The sequence below is a fragment of the Physcomitrium patens genome, chromosome 3, assembly GCF_059467195.1.
Source record: "Physcomitrium patens ecotype Gransden chromosome 3, ASM5946719v1, whole genome shotgun sequence".
NCBI classification, from domain to species: domain Eukaryota; kingdom Viridiplantae; phylum Streptophyta; class Bryopsida; order Funariales; family Funariaceae; genus Physcomitrium; species Physcomitrium patens.
This window is the reverse complement of record NC_143412.1, coordinates 10912553-10937461: the sequence shown is the minus strand read 5'-3', so window position 1 is coordinate 10937461 and position 24909 is coordinate 10912553. Positions and strand designations below refer to the sequence as shown.

The window sequence follows — 24909 nt, the reverse complement described above, 5'->3', positions numbered from 1 at the left end:
CGATCTCCTCAATAATACATCGGATAGTCCTTGTTGCTTTCAAGGTCGATAAGTGATAACAAAATCAAACCTAGATAGCAACATATTCCACCGAGCTTGACATCAATTTAGAACTCGAGCTGACATGAAATACTCCAAATTCTTGTGATCTGTGTATACAATCACTGGGTGTACAACTCCTTCAAGAAAGTGACGCCATTCTTGGAAATAATCCATTATTGCAAGAAGTTCCTTATTGTGGATCTCATAATTGATTTCAGCAGCAGAGAACTTTTGAAAATAGAATGCAACTAGATGGACCTTCTTGTCTTCTTCCATTTGTGAAAGTACAACTCCCAAAGCAAAATCCGAAGCATCAATTTCTAAATAGAAGGCCTTTGTAAAGTTTGGATGTACCAAGATTGAAACTGTAGTAAATGTCGTCTTCAAGTCTTGAAATGCCTTCTCCGCTAGAGGTTCCCATTCCATCTTATCATTGCATGTCAAGTGAGTGAGAAGAGCAGCAACTTGAGAGTAATTCTTGATGAAGATCCGATAGAAGTTAGCAAAACCAAGAAAGTATTGTATGTCTCTAACCGTCTTCAGAACCTCCCAGGACACGATTGCTTCCACCTTCTTGGGATCCATCTTCAAGCCTTCCGTAGTTGCAACAAATCCCAAAAACTCCATCTCCATTTGGTGAAATAAACACTTCTCAAACTTGGCATATAGTCCTCGCTTGCGTAGTTTCTCCAAGACTAAACGAACGTGCTTTTCATGCTCCTCCTCATTTTTGGAGAATATCAAAATATCATCCAAGTAGATGACAACAAAATCGTCAAGGTGCTCCCAAAAAATGTCATTCATCATATGTTGGAAGACCGTTGAAGCATTGGTAAGACCAAAGGGCATGACATTATACTCAAAATGGCCATACCTTGTACGGAACGTTGTCTTCCACTCATCTCCTTCCTTGATTCCTACGAGGTTGTAAACTCCTCTTAGATCAATTTTTGTAAAGATCCTTGCACGTCCAAGTTGTTCTAAGAGACCAAAAATCAAGGGTAACAGATAACAATTCTTCTTTGTTACTTTGTTGAGGCCTCGATAGTCCATGTACATCCACAACGAACCATCTTTCTTCTTCACAAATAAGATGGGTGACCCAGTTGACGATTTTGAATGACGGATGAAGTTCTTGGCTAGATTCTCATCGATGTACTTTTGCAACTCTGCCAACTCTATCTGCGATAGATTATAGATTGGACCAAAAGGCGGTTGTACTCCTTCCTGCAAGTCTATGGTGCAATCATATGGTCGGTGTTCCGATAGCATGTCGGCATTCTTCTTTTCAAATACGTCTTTAAAATCCTTATATTGCTCATGTATATTTTCTGTCGAGATCTTCTCTGTGGTAGTTGGAACCGCATAAATGACAAATGGTGTGCCTTCCTTAGACGATCTTACAAACGCTCTTGCTCTAATGAATAAGGATTTCTATATTTGGGGTTTTCTACTAGGCTTGTTCTTGGATGGTTTTGTGGAAAAGGTCATCTTCTGCAACCTCCAATCTATGGATGGATTATGCTTTTCCAACCAGGAAAGACCAAGAATAATAGGATTTGATGGGGTTTTAATAATATTGAAAATAATATGACTACTATGGCCTTTAAACATCACTTCTATAGGTTCTGATTCATGGGTGATACATTCGCGGATCAAGAAGAGTTAACAGCAAATCCTTCACATCGTCCTTTAAATCCCAATAGAATTGACTCATCAATGCTTCTTCGTCCCAATTGATGTCGCATGCTAATTGCTTGAAATCCGATGCATAGACTGATGTAGAGCGCATCCCTTGTCGTAGTGACCGAATCTTTGTTGTAGCCCATCAAACCTTGTCGTGTTTACCAAATGCTACTGCAAACGCCTCCAAAAAGGTTTCAAAGTTGTTTAGTATGGATGATCGTTTCTCAAACAAAGGAACAAACCATGATAGAGCTTGCTTTGTAAGTAAGGTTCTAACAAGCCCAACACGTGACTCCTTCGTTGAATAGCGTTTGGGCTGTAAAACTGTTCTCAAGCTGATTTGATTAACGAATCCTCGAAACTTGGAATGCGTACCATCAAACTTGTCCAAAAAGCTAACTCGGGGCTCCTTATATTGTAGAACTAGTGGTCCTTGTCGAACCTGAGGTAAAGTTGTTTCTCCAAGTGCAGAAGTTTGAGGCTAGTGCAATCTAGATTGTGCCATGCAAGATGCTCCATCATTATGAAGCCTTGCCATGACTCCTTCAATCTCTACAATTCTTTGCGATAACGTAGTGAGGGCATTCATGATAGCATCCAACTTGGATGAACTTTCCGTCATACTAATGTCTTGGCCTCCGGCCATTCTAAGAGAAGGACAAAAATGATTCTACAAGAAGACAATATTGGTTTAGAGGAGGGTACTCTGTGACCTCTAAAATATCTTAAGAGCTTCAAAAAAAGGGATAATCCACTCTCTCTAAGAAGAATAAGACTCCAATATTCTAATAAAAAAAGTATCAGTTTAAAAGAGGGTAATCCGCAACCTCTAAAATGCTAATACACCTTCAAGCAGAGGAATAATCCACACTTTAATGAGGAAGAAACTAGCTCTGATATCTGAGGTGAGTTCAATCTTGACAAACTATCATGGACACAGAAATACAAGCTCAAGATCTTACAAGAAGTTCAAGAAGAACTGGCAAGAACTAGATTAATCAAATGAATACAAGAATAACACCAGAGAGGTGAGCTAGAGCTCTAAGAGATGTGTTGTTGAGACTGAAGAACTCTTCAGCCTCGATTCTAATATATACTCCTATTTACGAAGCTTCTTAAGCAACTTCTATCAACTAGGAAGCTTCTAGAAGGTTCCAGAGACTTGCTTCTAGAAGGTTCTAGAAACTTGTCTCTAGAAGGTTCTAAGGACTATGTCCCTAACATCTTCTACCAACTAAGAAGCTTCTCAAGCAACTTCCATCAATTAAGAAGCTTCGAGAAGATTCTAGAGACTTGTTTCTAGAAGGTTCTAGAAACTTGTCTCTAGAAGGTTCTAAAGACTATGTCCCTAACAGATATATCAAATTGTATTTGCTACAAACTCTAAACTTTATTCTTTTTGAAGTTGGTTGTTAGGTTCTCTCAACCATTGATAGTATCTCATATCAAGGTAAAAAGACCATGCTATTATTTGATTATTGTTAAGACTTTTGTAACTCCATTCAAATAAAATATTTGAAACATTGTCAAGTTCTTATCTCCAATAATATCTCCAAGTATTTGGAATCTCTTCAAAGGTCATAATATCAAAAGTTTTGTATCTTGCCATCTATTCAAAGAAAAACATGCCATTCATAAAGATTTTTATATCTATTATGTGTCAAAGATATGAATCTCAAAAAAAAAATAAAAAAATAAAAAAAAATCTCAATATATTCTTGTGTTACTCAAAAAGGCTAGAAAATCACTCAAAGATGGTAATATATTGAATTAAAATGGATATTGCAAAAGACAAGAAGACTAGAAAGTCTTAAAATAAGATTAAAGATTAGAAAGACATTGACAAGAAAAAAAAAAGCTTTATTCTTACCTTCATATATACTATCTAATTAAGAGCTACATGATGATATTTTATAGGACCTCCAACACATATTGACTTTGCTAGATACATGACTTAACTTATAAGGCAAGTTATCTATAAAAGTGCTACATAATTATCTTCATCTACAAGCTACTAACACATGTGTCACATGGCTAATTTGTTGATCAAGTTTGTAGCTTATGAATTAACTAAAAATACGTATAAAATCAAAGTAATATTTGTAAAGCTTCTAAGAAGCTTTTCTAAAAGATATTATAAAATAAATTTACTTTTACCTACTTCTACTTAATCATAGAGATAATTATTAGAATAAATATGTATATTAATGATATTATGTCATCTTAAAAGTTAAAACAATTACAATGTATCATTTGATAACTCGACAAATGATAATTCTTGAGTTGAATCTACTAGTTGTTAGTTTTTTATTTTTTTAAAGCTATAAATATATAAAAACTACAAATAAAGATACATAGTAAAATATAATTTTTTAAAATTATATTTCTTTTATATCAACAATTTGTTATTTTTATTTTTATTTTTATCAATATTATTAATAAAAAATTAATTTTTATTGCATTTATAATATTATTAATTAAATTCTATTTTTGTTCACTAATATCCTATTTACACCAATAAATGAGATATTTCAACCTATTTTGGCATTGCTTTGAGTTTAAAACTTCTTTGATTTTATATTCTTAATTATTGTTTACTCCTATAAGAGGAGGTGATATTTATCATTTTTCTTGTATTTCTATTTTCTTATTTGGCTTAAGAAGAGACATATGGAATATAAGATGGATCTTTAAAGACTTTAATAAGTATAATTAATAAGCAACTAGATTGATTTGTTCATAAATAAGTGTTAAAGATAATAATTCAAAAAAGATATGTAAGAAAATAAGAAATGAATCAAAGAAAGATGACAAAATAAAAATAAGAAAGTAAAGATATTTAATGAAAAACTAGAATGGCTATTGCCAAAGACAAGGAAGCTAGAGACTCTTGGAATTAGATTAAAAGTAAGAAAAAAATTGACAAGAGTGAAAAATAATTTATTCTTGCATCTATATATACTATCTACCTAAGAGCTACGTGGAAACATTCTATAGGACCTCCAATACATATCCAATTTGCAAGTCACATGTTTAACTTATAATATAAGTTTTTTATATGTACACCACATAGTTAGTTTATTTTACAAGCTATCAATACATATGACATGTGGCTAACTTGTTGGCCAAGTTTCTAACTTATCAATCACTTATACATATGTATAAAGATAAAATATGTTTATAAAGCTTTTAAAAAGCTTTTCTATAAGATATTATCAAATTAATCTACTTTTATCTATTTCTATCTATTCATATTATTTAGATAACTATTAGAATAAATAAATTTGTGACATTGACTTCCCTTCTAGAAACAAGTTTCATGAAGAGGAATGATTACATGTTAAGGAAGTCCAAGTTGCAACAAATTATATTTGCTACATACTCTGATCTTTGTTCTATTTGAAGATAGTTGATAGGTCATCTCAACCATTGATAATGTCTCATTTTAGAGTAAAAAGATCATATTATTATTTAATTATTATTAAGGCCTTGATAAAAAAAAATTAATTATACTATTAAAAGCTCTTTCTACCTCCAATAAAATCATCAAACATCAAAAGTCTCTTCTAAGTTTGTGATATCAAATACATTGTATCTTGCTATCTATTTAAAGAAGAATATATTATTCTTAAATATCTTTATTTGAATTACGTCATCTTGAATATTGCAATATTTTAATATTTTATTTAATAAGTCAAAAAATAATATCTCTTGAATTGAATTTGCTACTTGTACATTCTCCATCTCATTGGCATTGCTAAAATACATAGAACTTATAATAAAAAATAAAAGATATAATATAATCTTTATTGAATACATTTTATTTTAAAATACTTTTTTTTTATTCTTTATTTTGATTTAAATAGATGTTATTGATAAAAATTTAAATCTTTTCTATTATATTTATAATATTTTTTTGCTGAATTTTATGTATATTAACTAATATTAGATCTCTACAAATGAACAAGATATTATAACCTATTTTGGTGCAACTTTTAATTTAAGATTTCTTCTATTTCAAATTTTTGATAATTATCTACTTCTATAAGAAGTGATGGCATTTATCTTCTTCTTAAAATATTTACTATCTTATATGGCTTAAGAAAAGATATGTAAAATACAAGATGGATCTTTATTGATTCTGGTATGTGTAATTATTAGGTAATTAGATTGATTTGTTTACAAATAAGAAAAGATTCAAGTCTATAATAATCTAGTTTATCACAAAGACAAATAATCTTGGTATTGGAATAAAGTGACCATACTTTGTCACTGACATCAAATTGTGGTTGTTCTTTGCTTTAACATTCACGTTGATTTTTTGTTGTTTTTGAGATTTTTTTAATTGTGCCTTCATTTTAAAATGTAGCTGTAACAAATGATTTGCCAAATCTTTTGCTACAAGATTATCAACTTTTGAAAAGTGAAAGGTATTCAATTATAGATAATAATCATAATTGGTAAAAAAAAGTATATATTGAATAGAAAAATATATTGAATTATGTTACACAAATTTTGCCAATGGCAAAAGAATTGTCGAATCATGTTGATGATAGTTGATAGTACACCTCAAATATTGCTCTAAAACTTGATCTATTCATTCTATTTGTCTATTAGTTTGAAGATGAAAGATTGAAGATAATTTTATATCTACCTTCAATATCTTAAAAATGATTCTCCAAAATCTTTATACAAATTGAGTCCCTCTATTCAATATAATATTCTTTAAAAATCTTTGATAACAATAGATATTATAAAAGAAAATCTTAGCTGCTTCTTCACTTAAAATAATTTTTGTATATAATATAAATTGTGCCATTTTGATAAAATGATCTACAATTATAAATATTAAGTCATATGAATTTAAACTTAAACTTGAAAAATTTGTAATAAAATCTATAGAAACAAAAGACTATGGTAGTTCTAGTTTAATTAATGGTTGGAGAAGTCCATAAGATAAATGATGAAATATTTTTCTTCTTAAGCAAATGTCACATGATTATATAAAGACTTTTATAGCCTTTTTTATTTGCAAGCACTAAAAATCTCTAAATATAAGCTCTAAAGTTTTATTGTATCTAAAATGTCATATCATTAGAAAGTTATAATAAGCTTAAAAATATATAAATATACTTCTTCTTTTAGAATATACAAGCAACTTTTGAAATAGAGGAGGTTGCTCTTAAATTCAAACTTAGAAGTATCATGAGACTTAAAAAAAAATTCTTAATATCATGAATAAGAAGATCAAAGGAAATATTTGATTGAATTTACTTGATAAATTTGAATCAATAATCAATGCTAATTTTATTGCTTAAAAATGAAATTTCTTGGGTTTTAAGACATTCATTTTTTGTTGATCAAAAGCTATATTTTTCTCTTTTAGTACAAGATAAGAATGTTTAGAAAATATTTTTGATAAATCTTATTATTTTCTAGATTAATATGTGATCTTGAAATTAAAACTTGATAATGACATGCTCAAACAAACTTGTGATGATTCAATATATATATATATATATATATATATATATATATATATATATATATATATATATATATATTGACATGAAATACTCAAGGTTCTTGTGAATTGTATATATAGTGATTGGATTGAAAGTGCCTTTTAGATAGTGGTATCATTTCTAAAAAGAATCCATAGTTGTAAGAAGTTCTTTATTGTGGATTTTGTAATTAATCATTATTGCTAAAAATTTTGTGGAATAAAAAGCTATTAGATGAAATTTGTCATTTGCTTGTACTTGTGACAATACTACACTTAAGGCAAAGTTTGAAGTGTTTGTTTCTACAAAGAATGCCTTGAAGCAGTTAATGCAATATAAAACTAATACAAAAATATATTCCTTCCTCAAAGCATCAAACAGTACTTTGGCTTCTTTATTCTACTTAAGTTTTTATTTAAAAATTAAACATATAAGTAAAGTTGCAATTTGAAGAAAGTTCTTGATGAAGATCTTGTAATAATTGAAAGAACTGAAAAAATATTATACATCTTTTGTTGTTCTTGAAATCTTTCGATCCATGATAATTTGAACCTTCTTTAGATCCATCATGAAGCATTCATTAGATATGATGTATCCTAAGAAGTCACCTCTAGTAATGTGAAATATATACTTCTCTGTCTAGGCATCTAATCTTGCATCTCTAAGTTTTTGTAACACATGTCAAATATAAAGTTTATATTTTTTATGTTCTTAGAATAGATTAGAAGAGTGTTTAAATAATATATGATAATATAATCAAGAAATTCACAAAAAAATTCATCCATATGATGTTGAAAAGCAATTGATACATTTGTGAATTCAAAAGACATGACATCATATACAAAATATCCATATTTAGTTCAAAAAGCATTCTTCTATTTATTTTCTTTGTTAATATGGATCAAGTTGTATGTTCTTTGTAGATCTATTTTTGTATATATCTTTGCTTAATTGAATTGGTCAAAAAGTCCTAAAATCAAAAATTAAGAATATTTATTTTTGATAGTGATTTTGTTAAGTTTTTAATATTCTATATTCATCCATAAATATCCATTATATTTTCAAATAAGATAGAAAATCTTCTTGGAAATTTTGAATCACATATGAAGTTTTTAGTACAATTTTTATCATTGTATCAATGCTTTGAAAAAATATTTGCATTATTCTTTTCAAAACTACTTTGGAAATCTTGCTATTGGGTAAGAGTATAACTTAATGTTTTTCCACCATTAGAAATGATTGTAGCGTATATAGCAAAAGATAATCTATCTTTTGTCACATGCATAAAAGCTCTTACACTTACCAATTTAAGCTTAGATATATTAGACTTAGGTATTTCTTCTTGACTATAGAATTTTGGATTAAACTAAAAGAGTAGTTAAGGTTACAATGTTGTATGATATAAAGTCTATTTAATTTTTTTTGAATATCTAATTGTAGAAGAAAAAATAAAATTTGATATAAGATGAGTCTAACAAGTCTAATAGAATCTTATGCAAATTTTAATTAAATTATGATAGTGCTAATCAGTCTTTAAATAAATCCAAAAAAAGTCTTAAGATTTTACAAAGAAAATATAAAAAAAAACCTAAATTAATCTTAATCAAATATATATAATAAAAAAATATTTAAAAAATATCAAAAATAAAAATCATAATTGAATCTCAATTGAATCTTAATGTAACCTTCAATAAATCTTAATAAAATCCTAAATCAATTTCAAATAAATTTTAATAAAATTCTAAATCGTAAATAAATCTTAAAAAAAATTTAAATAAATTCTAATAAAATCCTACATAGTTCCTAATTGAATTTTAAGAAAATTTTAAATTCTAATCTTAAAAAAAATTCTAATAAAATTTAAAATCCTAATTTTAGGCCAAATTCTCATCAAATCCTAAATCCTAATCCTAGATCAAATTCTAATAAAATCCTAAATCTTGATCAAATCCTATTAAGTCTTAAATAAATTCTAATAAAATTTTAAATAAATCCTAATCAAATTCTAAATCCTAATCCTAGACCAAATTCTAATGAAATCTTAAATCTTAATGAAATCCTATAAAATTCTAAAAAAATCCTAATCAAATCCTAAATCCTAAATAACACCAAGAAAATCTCAAATAAATTTCATACAATTTCTATAGCTATTTAAAACATCAATAAATATTAATTGAACCATAGATCTTAACTAAAATATTATCTAAACTTCAACTAATAAGTAATTAATATGAAATATAAAATTTAAAAAGAATTGGACATATTGAGTACAAAAATAGCTTCCCAAATTTCTCAATTGTTAGCTATCCTCCTTTTTAAAATTAAATGTTGATCTTTCAATACTAATTTCTCTTTATAGAATCATTTAATTGCTCAAAAAATTGGATTTTGTGTAGATATTCAAGTCTTAATTGCTCTTTTCAAATTTTTCTTTAATCTAATTAGCAAGTATTGTTAGATCTTAGAATCACTTACTAATCCTAAATCTCAAATTTTTGAGACCATAAGCTAAAAAAATCCTCATATACTTCAATTTAGTTGCTCAATTGGCCTCAAATTTTTCACACACATTTACAACAAGTATAACAACAAACTGCTTAATTTTCACCTATATATATATACTAAAAAACTTACAAAATACTTAAATTTATAAACCTATTTTTATTTTAAAAAATCTAAATCTACCAAATATATTATTAACTTTGAAATCTTTCAAATTTTTAATATTAATCCAAATGATATAAAACTAATATCAAAAAATATTTCTTTAAGTTTTTTTTTTTAAAATTCTATTCTTTGATTTACCAAAGAGCTATGGAATTACCATAGGTACTCAATTTTATGCCTTGAGGTCTGATTTCAACTTTGGTTAATAACTAATCCTCTATGAATATCAATGCTTATCTTCTTGAGGTAGTTTTAACTAAAATTAATACTTAATTTTTTATATATGTCTATATTTTTTATTTTTTTAATCTACTTTATTTTATTTTATTTATGGCTCTAAAAAATAAATAGAACCTATTTTTATAAAAGATAGTTTTGATATTAATAGATTTTACTACCTAATTATCATTTATCTATATTTTTTTACCATATATTTTTAATTAGGCTCTTTCATAATAAAACACTTTCTTTTTTCTTTTATCTTATAGTCGTGTTATTATACAACATAAATCTCCCTTGAACTTGTGCATCCTCCAACATGTACCAATGATTCTTCAATATGTTGATGTAAAATGCTCTTCATCTTGGTCAAATTTTTAGTCTTCAATTTGTTCCTCCACTCCCATTTTAATATCACTTAATAGATTTTATTCTTCACCAAAATATATGCATATACATCTTTATCTGAATAATTTAACTTGCTTCTTTGCTATAGGCATCTTTAAGTTCATTCCATTAAATTTTCCTAATATGTATGTACCATTGTCATAGAATTCTATCACAACATATGGTCTAAATTAATGCTTTCTAATCTTTCATAATATATTATGTTGGTTATTCAAACTATTATCATAGATTAAGATCCAATTACCTTCTTCAATTGATTTAAGATGTAATTGATGTGTTTTATTAAATCTTTCTTTATTCTTTTTTCTTACTTTTTAAATTTTTTTTATTTCTATTTTAATATTTTTAGATATTCTTTGTAACTATTGAATCCATAATGCTAAAAGCTCTTTTCTATTAAGATCATCCTTCTAAAGCAACATTTTTTATGTATGCATTATTTTTTCTATTGGCACAACTGACTTTTGTTTATATATTAACTTAAAAGATATATAACTAGTTACTGTACTATAAGTGGTGTAATTTATCCATAATGCAAATGATAGTAGCTTAAACCACTGATGTACTTTCCTACTACATGCTTTTACTAATGCCTTGATAATAGGTCAATGTCCTCATTCATTCTTCCCATTACCTTTTAAATTATATGTCGTTGTCAAAGAAATTTTAATTGCCATGCTACTAAAGAATTTTCTTGCTTCTTTTACATCCAATTCACCTTTATTTGTAATGATTTTATAATGCAACCATAACAACAAACAATGTCTTCTAAGAAAAATTGACATACACTTTTAGTACTTTTGTTTTTAATGCTCGTCCTTCATCCATATTTGATAAATCTTTATTTGTAAGTATCAAATACTTCATTTGTTCAAATTCCATAGATATTTCTACTAAATCTACTTTCCACTTATAATATAGTGCTAAAAGATAAGTTGGATGTAATCCATCTCAATGCTGAATGTTAGAATAAACTTGCCAAATTTCACATAATCTTATAAAAATTGCCACATCTTTGTACATGCCTTACGACAAACATTTTTCCTTCAATTTAGTAAAATTTATCCAAATTCCTCTATGTCCTATCCATAAATTTTCATAAAGTTCCTTAATAATCTTTTGTTGAATTACTAAACTATATATCACTTGTTGTAGTACTTCTCTTTTCTTCTTTAATTGCTTTTATAAATATCCATTGTGTAAAAAATATCTGTAGGCTTTTTTACAAATTTTCTTAAGTTTTAGATTTATCTAACCTTCTTGTCACTTTAATGTGCTTAAATACTTTCTAACATTTTTTTATTCACCTTCATATAAATCTCTTAAAAATGTTTCTAATGGTGTATTTAAATATAGATCTTCTTTCTTTTATAATGCATTAGTTTTAAATTTTATACCCACATCATCTTCTAAATCAATCATATCTTTTTTATTATAATACTTTAGACTTGATAACATATCTATGATTTTTTTTTTATGTATTATTATTATTTTTTTGAAATGTGCTTAAATTTGGATTCATAGATTTGATGTATATTATCTACTTTTATATAGCAATATTAAGAGTTGAATAACTTATAATCATGTCCAATAAATGTAGATAATTTGTTTTTACGGCTATCAATGCACCAATTAAGTATCTTTTTTTATTTTTCATAGCTATTTCTATGTCCCATATTCTATTATTTGAAAAATAATATAATTTAGTATAGATATTGAAGCAAGTTTAAGAATATCTATATCTTCACTTCTTATCAATCTTCTTATTTTTTATAGTGATAAATTAAATTAATGTATTATAAGCATTAATTCTCTCATTTTCTATTATATTTATATCATTGTACTTTTTATTTTAATAAGATTTTCTATAATAATAGAATAAAAAAATTTCTAATATTATTCAAGATAAGTAGAAAAAAGAACTGAAGAATAAAGAAAATTCTAAAAACTATACTAGTTTAGAAGTAGGTAATTTACAATCTCTAATATGCATATGTTTTATTAAGTAAAAAAGATGATTTACTTTTAATCAAGAAAAGAAAAATCTTTGATATTATAAGTTTAGTCTTGTCAAATTATCAAAGGCAAGAATTTAAAAAATATAAATAAATAAGTAATGTATTTTTCAAAGTAAGATAAAATAAATAAATAAAGATATATTTTCAAAAAACTACTAGAATGTCTATTGTTAAAGACTAAAAAATCAAAAACTAGATAAAAAACAAGAAAGAAATTAACAAGAGAAGAAGACATCACTCTTGTTTCTATACATATTATCTAATTATAAGCTACATGTCCAACTTCTATTAAAAAATCTCAAAAAATATTAAACATCTATTATTATTCTTAAAAACTTCCAATCAATAAAAAATTGAACTTTCTTAGGATCCATCATAAGACCATCATTTGCAATGATGTATTGTAATAAGTCAACTTGAGTTGTATGAAATACACACTTTTTAATTTTGGCATATAGTTTTGTATCTCTAAGATTTTTTAATATATGACAAATATTCAATTTGTATTCTTTTGTGTATTTTTATATGCCACATTGTCTACAATTAATTCTAGCACCACTCCATAATTAAAGTTACATATGTGCAGCAAAGTGGGCTTTTACACATAGGCTTGTTTAAAAATTTATATAGTATATCACTATTAATTTCCAAACATTAACTTTTGATTATATTTTCATCTTATTTTTGTAAATTTTTTTGCATAGCCCTTCAAGCCTTGAAATAGAATTTTTCCTATATTAATCACAGATGTATTCTCAAAGTAAAGATACTTCATATTTTTGTTGTCTATTTCCAATTTTTTGGTGAAATTTTTTAAATTGTGTAGTATTTATAGTAACTATATAAGGTAGTTGTTGAATGAATAAGCTTCATTGGTGATGAGTTTTATTAAAGGTTTAAATAGGATAAATGAAGAAAGTGGTGCTAAGTGCTATCCTTTGTTATGTAGTAAATTGTCATGGAAGTGTAGCATATTGTCATGGACATAGGCATGTAAGCTAGTAATTACATGTATAAATAGGTAGAAGTAAGTAAAAGTAAGTAAAAGTAAGTTAATTCTATAATATTTGCTATGGAAGCTTCTTAGAAGCTTTATAGATGCCACTTTGACTTTATAGGTGTCTTTAATTGACTTTTTGGATTAGAAACGTCGTCAACAAATTGGCCATGTACCACACATGTTGTTAGCTTGAAGACCAAGCTAATTATCTCGCCCACACGTAGAAAAACTTGCCTTGTAAGTCAAAGCATGTGTCCTACAAAGTCAACACATATTGGAGGTCCTATAAAACATTGCCACGTAGCCCCTAGTTAGATAGTATATATAGAGACAAGAATAAAACCTTCTTCACTCTTGTCAACTCTTTTCTTGCTTCCAATTTAGTTTCAAGGGTCTTTAGTTTTCTTGAAATTTGGCAATAGCCATTCCAATTTCTTTCTTAATATACATATTAAGTTATTTCTATTTTGTCATCTTTCTTTGAAAAAAATCTTACTTATTTATTTGTTTTTATCATATTCTTGTCCTTGACAGATTGATAAGAGTACACTTACAATATTAGAGCTTTATCTAATCTTGATTAAGAGTGGATTACCCCTTTTTCTTGATAAGACATAAGCATATTAGAAGTTACGGATTACCCTCTTTTAAACTGATATTGTCCTTAGTATTTTTTTTGTTCTCAAGTCCTCTCTTTTATTTGTCTTGAGCGATATTAGACATCTTTTCTTTTTTGAGTGTTATTATAACAGAACGTACTGAAATGAAGAGTACAATGGTACAAATGTAAGAGTAATTAATGGAGTTAATGCTTCTAATGTTAGAGAACCAAGAATTGCCTTACCCGAGAAGTTTGATGGTACTAGATCAAAGTTTAGAGAATTTATCAATCAAGTACAACTTGTGATTGAACTTCAACCCCAAAGCTATCCAACTCCAAGATTGTAAGTTAGATTTATTGATACGCTTCTTTCAGGTTCAACATTATCATGATTTTCATCTTTTCTTGAACGACAAGATCCAATATTGGATAATCTAGAGGCTTTTTTGGTGGAGTTTCGATCCATGTATGGAGAACATAATACAATTTGTGTTGCAACCAATAAGATCCGTATTTTACGACAAGGCAATCGATGAGTAATATTGTATGCTTCACAATTTTAACAACTTGCAATTAATATCAAGTGAGATGATGCTGCACTTATTAGCCAATTTCTCTATGGATTAAAATACAAGGTAAAAAAAAATTAATACTCAACTTACTTAATCCTCAAACATTGAATCAAGCAATTGACTTTTCTGTGAAGTGCGACAATCATCTTTTTGAATTTCGATCTGAGAACCGTACAAGTGGACCTCAATATTACTATAATTCAATGGCAACACCAACATCTCTTCAATACATAAATTCAAAAGTAGAGGATATGCAAATTGATGCAGTACATTTCAAACCTCTTACTGAGCAAGAAAAGTCTCGTCATTGTTAAGAAGGATTGTACTTATATTGTAGAGAACCTAAGCACACTGCTCAACATTACCCAAAGAAGCGACGCAACTATAAAATGAAGACTACGATAATCAAAGAAAATAGCATGTTGGAAAACAAATTTGTCCAGCTACAATAGAGACCGTGCAGTTGGAACCTTATACAATGCCTAGTGAAGGTCCTATCCTCTCTTCAGAATCCTCTCTATAATTTACGATAAATGTTATTTTAGGACCTAAAAAATACAAAGCCTCTGCCTTGCTAGATTCAAGAGTCTCAACATGTTTCTTAGATGAAGAACTTGCTAAAAGACATAGCATATTTTTAGTAAAGAAAACTAAACTTGTTCATGTAGAAGTCATAGATGGTCGTTCCTTGTCTTCAAAAGATGTTACTCATGAAACCCTTCATATAGAAATAGCAACTAATGGTCATAGTAGCTTTGTAATATTTAATATCATTAGATCTCCTTCTAATCCAATCATTTTAGGTTTATCATGGGTAAAAAAATATAACCCTAAAATAGAATTGGACTTTTCGTAGTCTTGACTTTTTTGAAAGTATAATGAAGAGCATAGTTAATGAAGTAGAAAGTCATAAGTCCAGTATAATTAAACCTATATTTGTAGATAGAAGAGCTTTCTTGCATGCTGCAAAAGAAGGATTACTTTGTGTCATTTATGCCACATTTGTTTCTACTAGTGGAAAGACTTCAAGTGACATTCCAAGCCAATATCAAGATTTTCAAGATGTATTTGAGAAAAAGAATGTAGATACTCTTCCAAAATATTATTCCTATGATTGCTCAATTGACCTTCAAGAAGGAGCACAACTTCTATTTGGACCAATCTATAATTTATCTCAAAATGAGTTGGCTGAACTCAAGGAGTATATTGAAGAAAATCTAACCAAGAACTTCATACACCATTCCAAATCTCTAGTAGGAGCTCCAATTTTATTTATGAAGAAAAAAGATGGATCATTGCAGATGTATGTTGATTATTGAGGACTCAACAAAATCACCATCAAGAAAAAGTACCCGCTATCTTTGATATCTAAACTCCTTGATCAATTGAATCAAGCTAAGATCTATACAAAAATAGATCTATGAGGAGCATACAATCTGATACGTATCAAAGAAGGAGATGAATGGAAGACTGCGTTTTGAACAAGATATGGATATTTTGAATACAACGTCATGCCTTTTGGACTTAAAAATGCACCAACAACATTTGAACATCTAATGAATGATGTCTTTTGGGAGTTTTTAGATGATTTTGTTGTCTGTTACCTAGACAACATCTTAATCTATTCTAAGAATATAGAAGAACATGAACTTCATGTTCATCATGTATTACAAAAACTAAGAGATGGAGGACTTTATGCCAAGCTAAAAAAGTGTATATTTCATACTACTCAAGTTCACTTCTTAGAATATATCATTTCAAATGATGGACTTATGATGGATCCTAAGAAAGTTCAAACTATTATGGATTGAAAGATCCCAAAAACGGTAAGAGATGTCCAATACTTTTTGAGATTTGCCAACTACTATTGGATCTTCATCAAAGACTTCTCTCAATTTGCAACTCTACTTACATGTTTGACTTGTAAAGACAAACTTCAATAGAATTAAGAAGCAGAAGTAGCATTTGAAGTTTTAAAGACAGCCTTTGTTTCTGCACCAATCTTGTATCTCGTTGATTTTTCTAAGCCATTTTTTATGGAAACAGACGCATTAGACTTTGCTTTGGGTGCTTTATTGTGACAAATGGGAATAGATGATAAACTTCATCCAATAGCTTTTCATTCCAAAAAATTTTCAGCAGCCAAGATCAAATATAAAATCCACAACAAAGAACTTCTTGCAATTGTGGATCCATTTCAAAAATGGCGCCATTATCTAGAAGGTGCTTTTAATGCAATCATAGTATATACATATCACAAGAATCTTGAATATTTTATGTCAACATGTGTTTTGAATAGTTGTGAAGTCTGTTGGAGTATGTCTTTGTCAAGATTCGAATTTAAGATCACTTATCGACTAGAAAAATAATAAGATTTATCAAATACACTCTCTAGACGATCTTACATTGTACCAAAGGAAGAAAATACTGCTTTCAATCAACAATGGACAATTCTCATGAAGCAAGAGTATCTTCATTTTTGAGCAATGAAATCAATACTAATTATTGATTCAACTTTCATTAAGCAAGTTCAATCAAGTATGTCTTTTGATCCTCTTATTCATGATATTAAAGAAAATCCTTTAAAGTCTCTTGATACTTTCAAGTTTGAATTCAAGAAGAATGTACTATATTTTGAGAGACACCTATATGTTCCAGAAGGTGAAGCTCAATTACATGTTCTTCAAGCTTGTCATGATTTTTTAGCAGCGGGACATTTTGGATACAATAAAAATTTGGAACTAATATCCAAGGATTTTTGGTGGCCCCAAATGTGGAAAGCAGTCAAAGATTTTGTACAATCTTATGATGTTTGCTCGAGATCAAAAACTCCTCGTCATCGACCTTTTGGACTTCTTCAGCCATTATCAATTCCAGAACAACCATGGTCTTCTGTTTCTATGGATTTCATCACAGATCCTCTAATCTTAGGTTTTTATGACTTTATATTCATGATAGTAGATCTTTTTTCTAAGATAGTTTATTGTGTACCATGTACAAAATCTATCACAGGTGAAGAAACAACTAAGCTCTTTCTTGACAATATCTATCGCTATCATGGATTATCCAAGGATATTATATCAGATAGGGGAACTCAATTTGTATCAAGATTTTGGCAGATTCATTTCAAGATTCTAAAAGTGGATATAAGACTATCTTCGATATTTCATCCTCAAAATGATGGACAAACGGAGCGTATTAATCAAGTTTTAGAGCAATATTTAAGATGTACCATTAATTATCAACAAGATGATTGGACAATTCTTTTGCCATTGGTAGAGTTTGCTTACAATAACACGGTACATTCTTCTACAAAATAAACATCTTTCTTTGCCAATTATGGTTATCATCTACAACTTGATACTTTTGACTTTTCAAAAGTTGATAAGCATGCTACAAAAGATTTGATAATTCATTTGTCAGAGCTACATGCAATGATGAAGGCGCAGTTAAAAGAAGCTCAAGAACAACAAAAGATCAATATAGATGTCTATCGAAAGGAACAACCACCATTCGATATGGGTGATAAAGTATAGTTACTTCGTTGCAATATCAAGACTACTCCTCTTTGTGACAATTTGGACTATCAAAGGCTTGGACCATTTTCTATTTCTGCACAAATCAATCCAGTTGCATATTATTTATACCAACCAGAGTCAATGAAAATCCATCCAATATTCCACATATCTCTTCTTGAACCATACAAGACAGTGGACATATCAAAAAGAAGACAAGCTCCACCTCCTTCCATAGAAGTGGACAATAATGAAGAGTTTGAAGTGTAAGAAGTCTTAGATTCAAGGCGGCGCCAAAATAAATTGGAATATTTTGTCCATTGGCATGGATATGATATTAGTGAACACACATAGAAGCCAGTAAAGAATCTTGTAAATGCAGCAAAGGCGATGGAGGCTTTTCATCGACGACATCCATCAATAATAAGTTAAAAATCTTCCTTATAAAAGAAACAAGTTCTAAGCAAGATAACATTCTACTTTTAATTCTTGTTTGTAGCTTCTTTGTAGTCGTGACATTGAGGAGATAGAGAACCAACAACCAGCAGATTTGACTCAAGAGCCTTCATTTGTTGACCTATCGGATGAGACATTATGATTGTCACAACCTTTAAGACAATGTAATAGAGATGAAGATCTTCAAGAATGACATGTTCTTCTTCAAATAGATGGCGAGATATAACGCATTTGATATCACAACCTTTGAAGGGACTCCCAATATTTGGTGATTTTACTAGAGGTAGGAACAACTCCTGATGGTCTTTCAAATATTTTATTCGAAGGAAGTTATGAAAGCCTCAACAACGATCAAATAACTGGGTGGTCTTCCTGCCCTGGTATGGGACACTATTGATTGTTGAGAGGCCCTATCAATCATCTTTGAAGAGAACAAAGATCAGAGTATGCGGTGAATACAATTCATTGCATCATAGATTTCCTCAATATATGATGACCACTCCTCATGGAACTTGTCCCTAGAAGAGGGAGTAATGTCATGGACATACGCATGTTAGCTAGTAATTACATGTATAAATAAGTAGAAGTAAGTAAAAGTAGGTAAAAATAAGTTAATTCTATAATATTTGCTATAAAAGCTTCTTAGAAGCTCTATAGATGCCACTTTGACTTTATAGGTGTCTTTAACTGACTTTTTGGATTAAAAACGTGGTCAACAAATTGGCCATGTGCCACACATGTTGTTAGCTTGAAGACCAAGCTAATTTATTGGCCCACACATAGAAAAACTTGCCTTATAAGTCAAAGCATGTGTCCTACAAAGTCAACACATATTGGAGGTCCTATAGAACATTGCCACATAGCTCCTAGTTAGATAGTATATATAGAGACAAGAGTAAAGCCTTCTTCACTCTTGTCAACTCTTTTCTTGCTTCCAGTCTAGTTTCAAGGGTCTTTAGTTTTCTTGGAATTTGGCAATAGTCATTCCAATTTCTTTCTTAATATACATATTAAGTTATTTCTATTTTTTCATCTTTTTTTGAGAGAAGTCTCACTTGTTTATTTATTTTTATCATGTTCTTATCCTTGACACATACCTTTCTAAAAGAAATATAAAATTGAATTTGGCTTACAAATCACATACCTTGATATAAATAGTCATGTCAACTTTGTATAATGTTTGTTTTGTATTTACTTGAAGTAGATTAGCAACAATAATAAGACAGTACGCAAGTACATGTGCACAAAAAAAGTTATGATTTTGTTTCTTCTATTTCAAACTAATTCATATAGAAAGTATCACAAATGATAGTATTATGTTATTTGGAAGAAATACCAACTATTTTTATATGTTGAAAAGAAGTATTTTTTTAATAATAAGAAGAATTCTTTATTTCATGATAAGAAATAGTCATCTTTAGATTTATTTTTGCACTCACATTGTGATAAGATATACTTTGTCATTGATGCTTTGATAATCGACCTTTTTATCACTAACTTATTTTATTACTTCAAAGACGAGATTATAGATGGCCATCTAAAGCCTCGCTTGTTAGCCAATGCCTTGAAGTTGTTCAAACTTGATGACCTTGGTTCAAAGTATAATGTGACATTTAAAAAATCTACTTATTTTTAATTGGCAATAAATCTTACTTCATTTGGCTTGTTATTTTTTCAAACGACTAAAATCATTAAGAAAAATTAAAATATATAAAGAATACTAAGCTAATTGAATTAAATAATTATATAATTAGATAATTTATTTATATTATACTTATCATTAATCTTCAACTAATTTCTAATATTCTATCAAGTTTATAAATCTAGGAATTTTCTTTGGCTAATGATGGCACCTATGTTTGTATTTGCATTAATATTAAAAGCTCACTTCACAATATTCATTTAATTATTGTTTTATTTTTTAATTGCCACAGTGCAATTAATATTACAAATTTTATTTACAAGATTTTGGATATTTTGCTTAGTGCATGATGCAACAAATTATTTTCTATGAATTTGATTACAAGAACACAATGACTAAATGACATAACCGCATTATTACATTACTTAAAAATAATACAAAAAAATATATTTTACATATATGGTGTATTCCTTATTTAATAGACTTGATTATCAAATTGGTCACAAATGAATTATTAGATATTACATTCTATCATATGACACATGTCTTTTTTGTTCTCTTACATATTTAGCAAAAATCAATCATTGTAATGAATATAAAGTGCATAAAAGATACAACATATTGGGCATAATTTGGTACTATGATTAGGTGGATGTTAATGCATTGTTACATGTTGCTTGATTACATTACACAAAAGGTGCCAACATTGGCTCTCTTGACTTTAAAGTAGATTATTATTATAGCTATTGCTCCACTCTTTGATATGTATAATATCACAATTACAATCCTTCAATCAAAAGACTTAATATTGTCACAACAAAGTAAGGAGCTAGAAAATCTTGTTGCAAATGTATTTAGGATTGATATTCTTTATGAAATAAAAGATCACTCACACATCAACTTAGAACTAATTAAATTTTTTTTTAACAAAAACACATTTTTAACTCAATTATGATTCAATTGTTGAGCACATCCATAATAAAGGCTCATGATCTTGTAATCTCCTTGTTGCTTTGCCAACTCTTCATCAATCTATGGTATTGTTTGGTGTTATTCAATTTATAATATATATGTTTAATAGAATATTGTAGTTCACATCGAGTATAATAGCAATAAAAAGGATACTAACAAAGTCTTACTTGTAATGTCAAAATAATTTATGGTGCTTCAAACAAACTAATTCATTATTCATGTACTTAATCCACAATGTGCACATCTTATACATTTTTGGATATTAGATGATGTTGAGCAAGTCGAAGACCATTGTCATGGTTACATATTGTTGTACACATACACAGATAAACCTACCTTAATATGCACCATTAATGTATATAATTACATAGTGATATTCAATGATGTATGGAGTTGTTTGAAGGATCAATTCCATCATCTTTGTTGATTCTTTAGAGGGTTGGCATCTACCTTAACAAATACTATAAGATTTGAGTCCAATTCTTTTATCTTAAAATAAGAAAAGAATGATAATTGCCAATCTTTGAGCAATCTTTTATGAGAGGGGATCTTCCAAACCAAATAACACACCTACGTAGCTTTGATTTAAGGGAGATCTTAGGAATTGAAACAAGGGATTTGAAAAAGAGCATTAAGATTACAAATTACATGTTTTGAACAAAGTTCAAATTCAAAATTTTCTTCCATGGGTGTTGCTCCTTGATCTTAGCCACCAATTGGTCAATAAGACCAATACAAAGGGGCGTTGCACCCCCCCCCCTCCTCCCCCAACATCTGTCATCATTGCGTGTGTCTCGTCTATCTACAAATAAATGGGCAACACTCCACAATTAATCTCATTGCAGTATATGTACCATGTTCCACATATTAGGAGGCCAGCCCTATCCACAAACTGTCTTTCAAAAATTTACATGTAATAGAATATTTTTACCTCAATTAAATTTTATGAACCAAGAAAGAATTCTGAATTCAAAACCATTTTTAAAAAATAAAATTAGTGTTGATTGATGTTAGAGAACAAGGGACAGCCGTCACGGAGCGAGCAGCAACGCCAAATTGAACAAGAACAGCCCAGGGGCAGATTTCGACGAAAATCTTTGTTATTTTCCAGGCTGTCCCGAAAGTGATAAGATCCTCCGTCGCTTTTCCGCCACATGCATCCACGACTAGCATGACTCAGCAGAGGCTGCCGCTAGACGCTGCCACTAGACGCTGCGATCAACCACGGCTTGCCGCGCGGCGGCCGCTGAATGGCGGATCAGACTGCTCGCCATCCTGGCCACAACAGGACGATCAGATCGCTCTCTCAACTCCGCATCGAATTATCTATTCTTCGAATTCCGAGTCCTGCTAGATTCAATCGGACCCACAGCTTATCGTGATCCGATGCCCCACTCCCTCTGCCCCACTTTCCGAGCCTTGTGTTTTTTGTTTTTATTCCCGGTCAGATCCGTCGTGCCAGTAATCGGGAGCCAATCGACTCTCCCGATCGACGGCACCGATTCGTGATTCGTGCGTGGCTGCCGCTGCAATATTCCACACGGCATCTTCAAGCCCACATCTTCTTAAAGGTTGAATCGCAAGATCTCTCTGCACACCAATTGTGTCGACGTGAGGTGAGAAGCTTGTTTGCTCGGAGTTGGGGTAGGGGAATAGGATCGCAATTGATGCCACCGTAGTACTATTTGTACTACGTGTGTGTGGTTGCTGATTGATCTTCCCGTTTTCTCCCATCTCCGACAACGTTCTCGCTTCTTGTTCTCACCGATCGGTTGTCGACAATAATCTGTGTATTGTCTGTTGTTGCGATTTTTCTCTCGAAGAGCCTAGTGTGTGCTTCTGTCAATTGATTGATCAGTTGGTGGATTTGCGTCTCGTTTGAGTGTTGGGTATTGAGTGTTGAGCGATGACGGCTTGTCGGGTTATGGCCGCAGCACTTGGCGCTGCAGGTGTGCCTTCCATGCCCTTGCCATCCTTGGCGAAGCCGTCCCCGGCTTCTCATGTCGAGATTGGAGGTCGCCCCGGCGGCGCTATGATGCCTATGCACCTCGCCAATCCGCCTTGCTCTTTGGCGTTCGTTTATGGTACCCTAAAGCAGGGGTTCTCCAATCACTGGTTAATCAAGGATGCAGTTGGGGAGGGTCATGCCCAGTTCATCGGTGTTGCGAAGACGAAACAGCAGTATCCACTTGTCTGCGGTCCGTTTCAAGTCCCGTTCCTGCTTAATATCCCTTCGTCAGGACTTCAAGTGAAGGGTGAGCTGTATGCGGTAAGCAATTCTGGAATCGCTGCATCTCGTTTTTGTAATGCCGCAATTTGAGATACTTGATGCTAATTTCGTACGATTGCGGTTCGCTCTGCCGTCTGTCTCATAGAACTTGTTGGTGACTTTTCAGGTTGATCAAACTGCTCTGGAGTTGCTGGATGAGCTAGAAGGTGTGTCGAAGGGGCATTATGAACGCCGACCTCTTGTCTTGACGAATTTACAATCTCTAGAATATGATTGTAAACCGAATTCTGAAATTTTGGCGGAAGCATACTTTGCCCATCCATCACTGCAACGTGGTCTGTCTAGTGCGCCTCATATCGAGGCATACACAAAGAGGGAAACGGCTACCTACGTTTATAGAAAGGACCGGCCTAAGAATCGCACGTTCTTGGAGCACGTCAATAATTGGATTGACTCTCATGGGCCTCTGTCTTACATTCGCGTGTGAGCACAGTGTATCCGTAGCTTTGATTACGATCGAGACTCAATTTCGAACGTAGTTGATCCGATCCTATTTTGGTCAGTTCAGAGAAAATCCAACAGTGCATATCTCTAAGACTGCTGTTCTATATATATTAAGTTCTTACATTGCCAAACTTACAGCCCAAAGTGTGGAAGCAACAGATTCACTGCGCAACCTCCTGCTGTAGTTTCCGAAGGTAAAGACATTGCCTAATAACAGGTGAAACTAGGACGAGTCGTGTTGGTTCTGAGCCGGTCTGGTGAATCCTTTTCGAACTGGAGCTGCTCGTCTAAAGTTGGTCAAATTTGAAGGTCGAGCAGGAGATAATTCTCAATGGCATAAGTAGGACTGTTGAGATAGCAGGACAGAGAAGAGCATCCATCGGCATAGATTTTGACCAGAGTGAAGGGAACTGGGAGGTTGCAGTGTTCGCTACATTTGCTACTCGGAAGTTCAGAGAATGTACATCTTTTTGTATTATGCCGCATGATACTAACCTGTGACAAACAATGAGAGCCTGAAATCTTTCAAGAAATCATTTGCCACTGTGATGTGCAGTTAATTCAGGGCGTCGTTCCATTTTAATGTTTCTTCACTGCTGTAACTGGCAATATTGACTTTGCACCAAAATGTTAAATTCGAATTCGATGTAGGTTGGACACTTATCTACAGCGGAGGATTGGGTGGGAGCTCTGTAGGTTCTATCCCAGACCAATTCAGCCAAAAAAACAGCCCATTGTCCTGAATCTCTTGATGGTCTCATGATTTAACGACCGCAACCATAGAAGACCAGCCCTCCTTCCCGAGGTGCTGGTACCTGGAAGATCTGCACACCGCTATCTCAAGCCCTTATCTGTAATCATCCTCCTTTGCAT

General features: G+C 30.6%; 1 protein-coding gene across 1 annotated transcript; it reads left to right on the top strand.

The window, feature by feature from the left end:
• The first annotated feature begins 22907 nt into the window (after nucleotides 1–22907).
• LOC112280003 (putative gamma-glutamylcyclotransferase At3g02910) lies at nucleotides 22908–24569 on the top strand. Its single transcript, XM_024514889.3, has 2 exons — nucleotides 22908–23571; nucleotides 23699–24569. The coding sequence occupies exons 1-2, from the start codon at nucleotides 23209–23211 to the stop codon at nucleotides 24017–24019; spliced, it is 684 nt and encodes a 227-aa protein (XP_024370657.1). The 5' UTR covers nucleotides 22908–23208; the 3' UTR covers nucleotides 24020–24569.
• The last annotated feature ends 340 nt before the right edge of the window (nucleotides 24570–24909 follow it).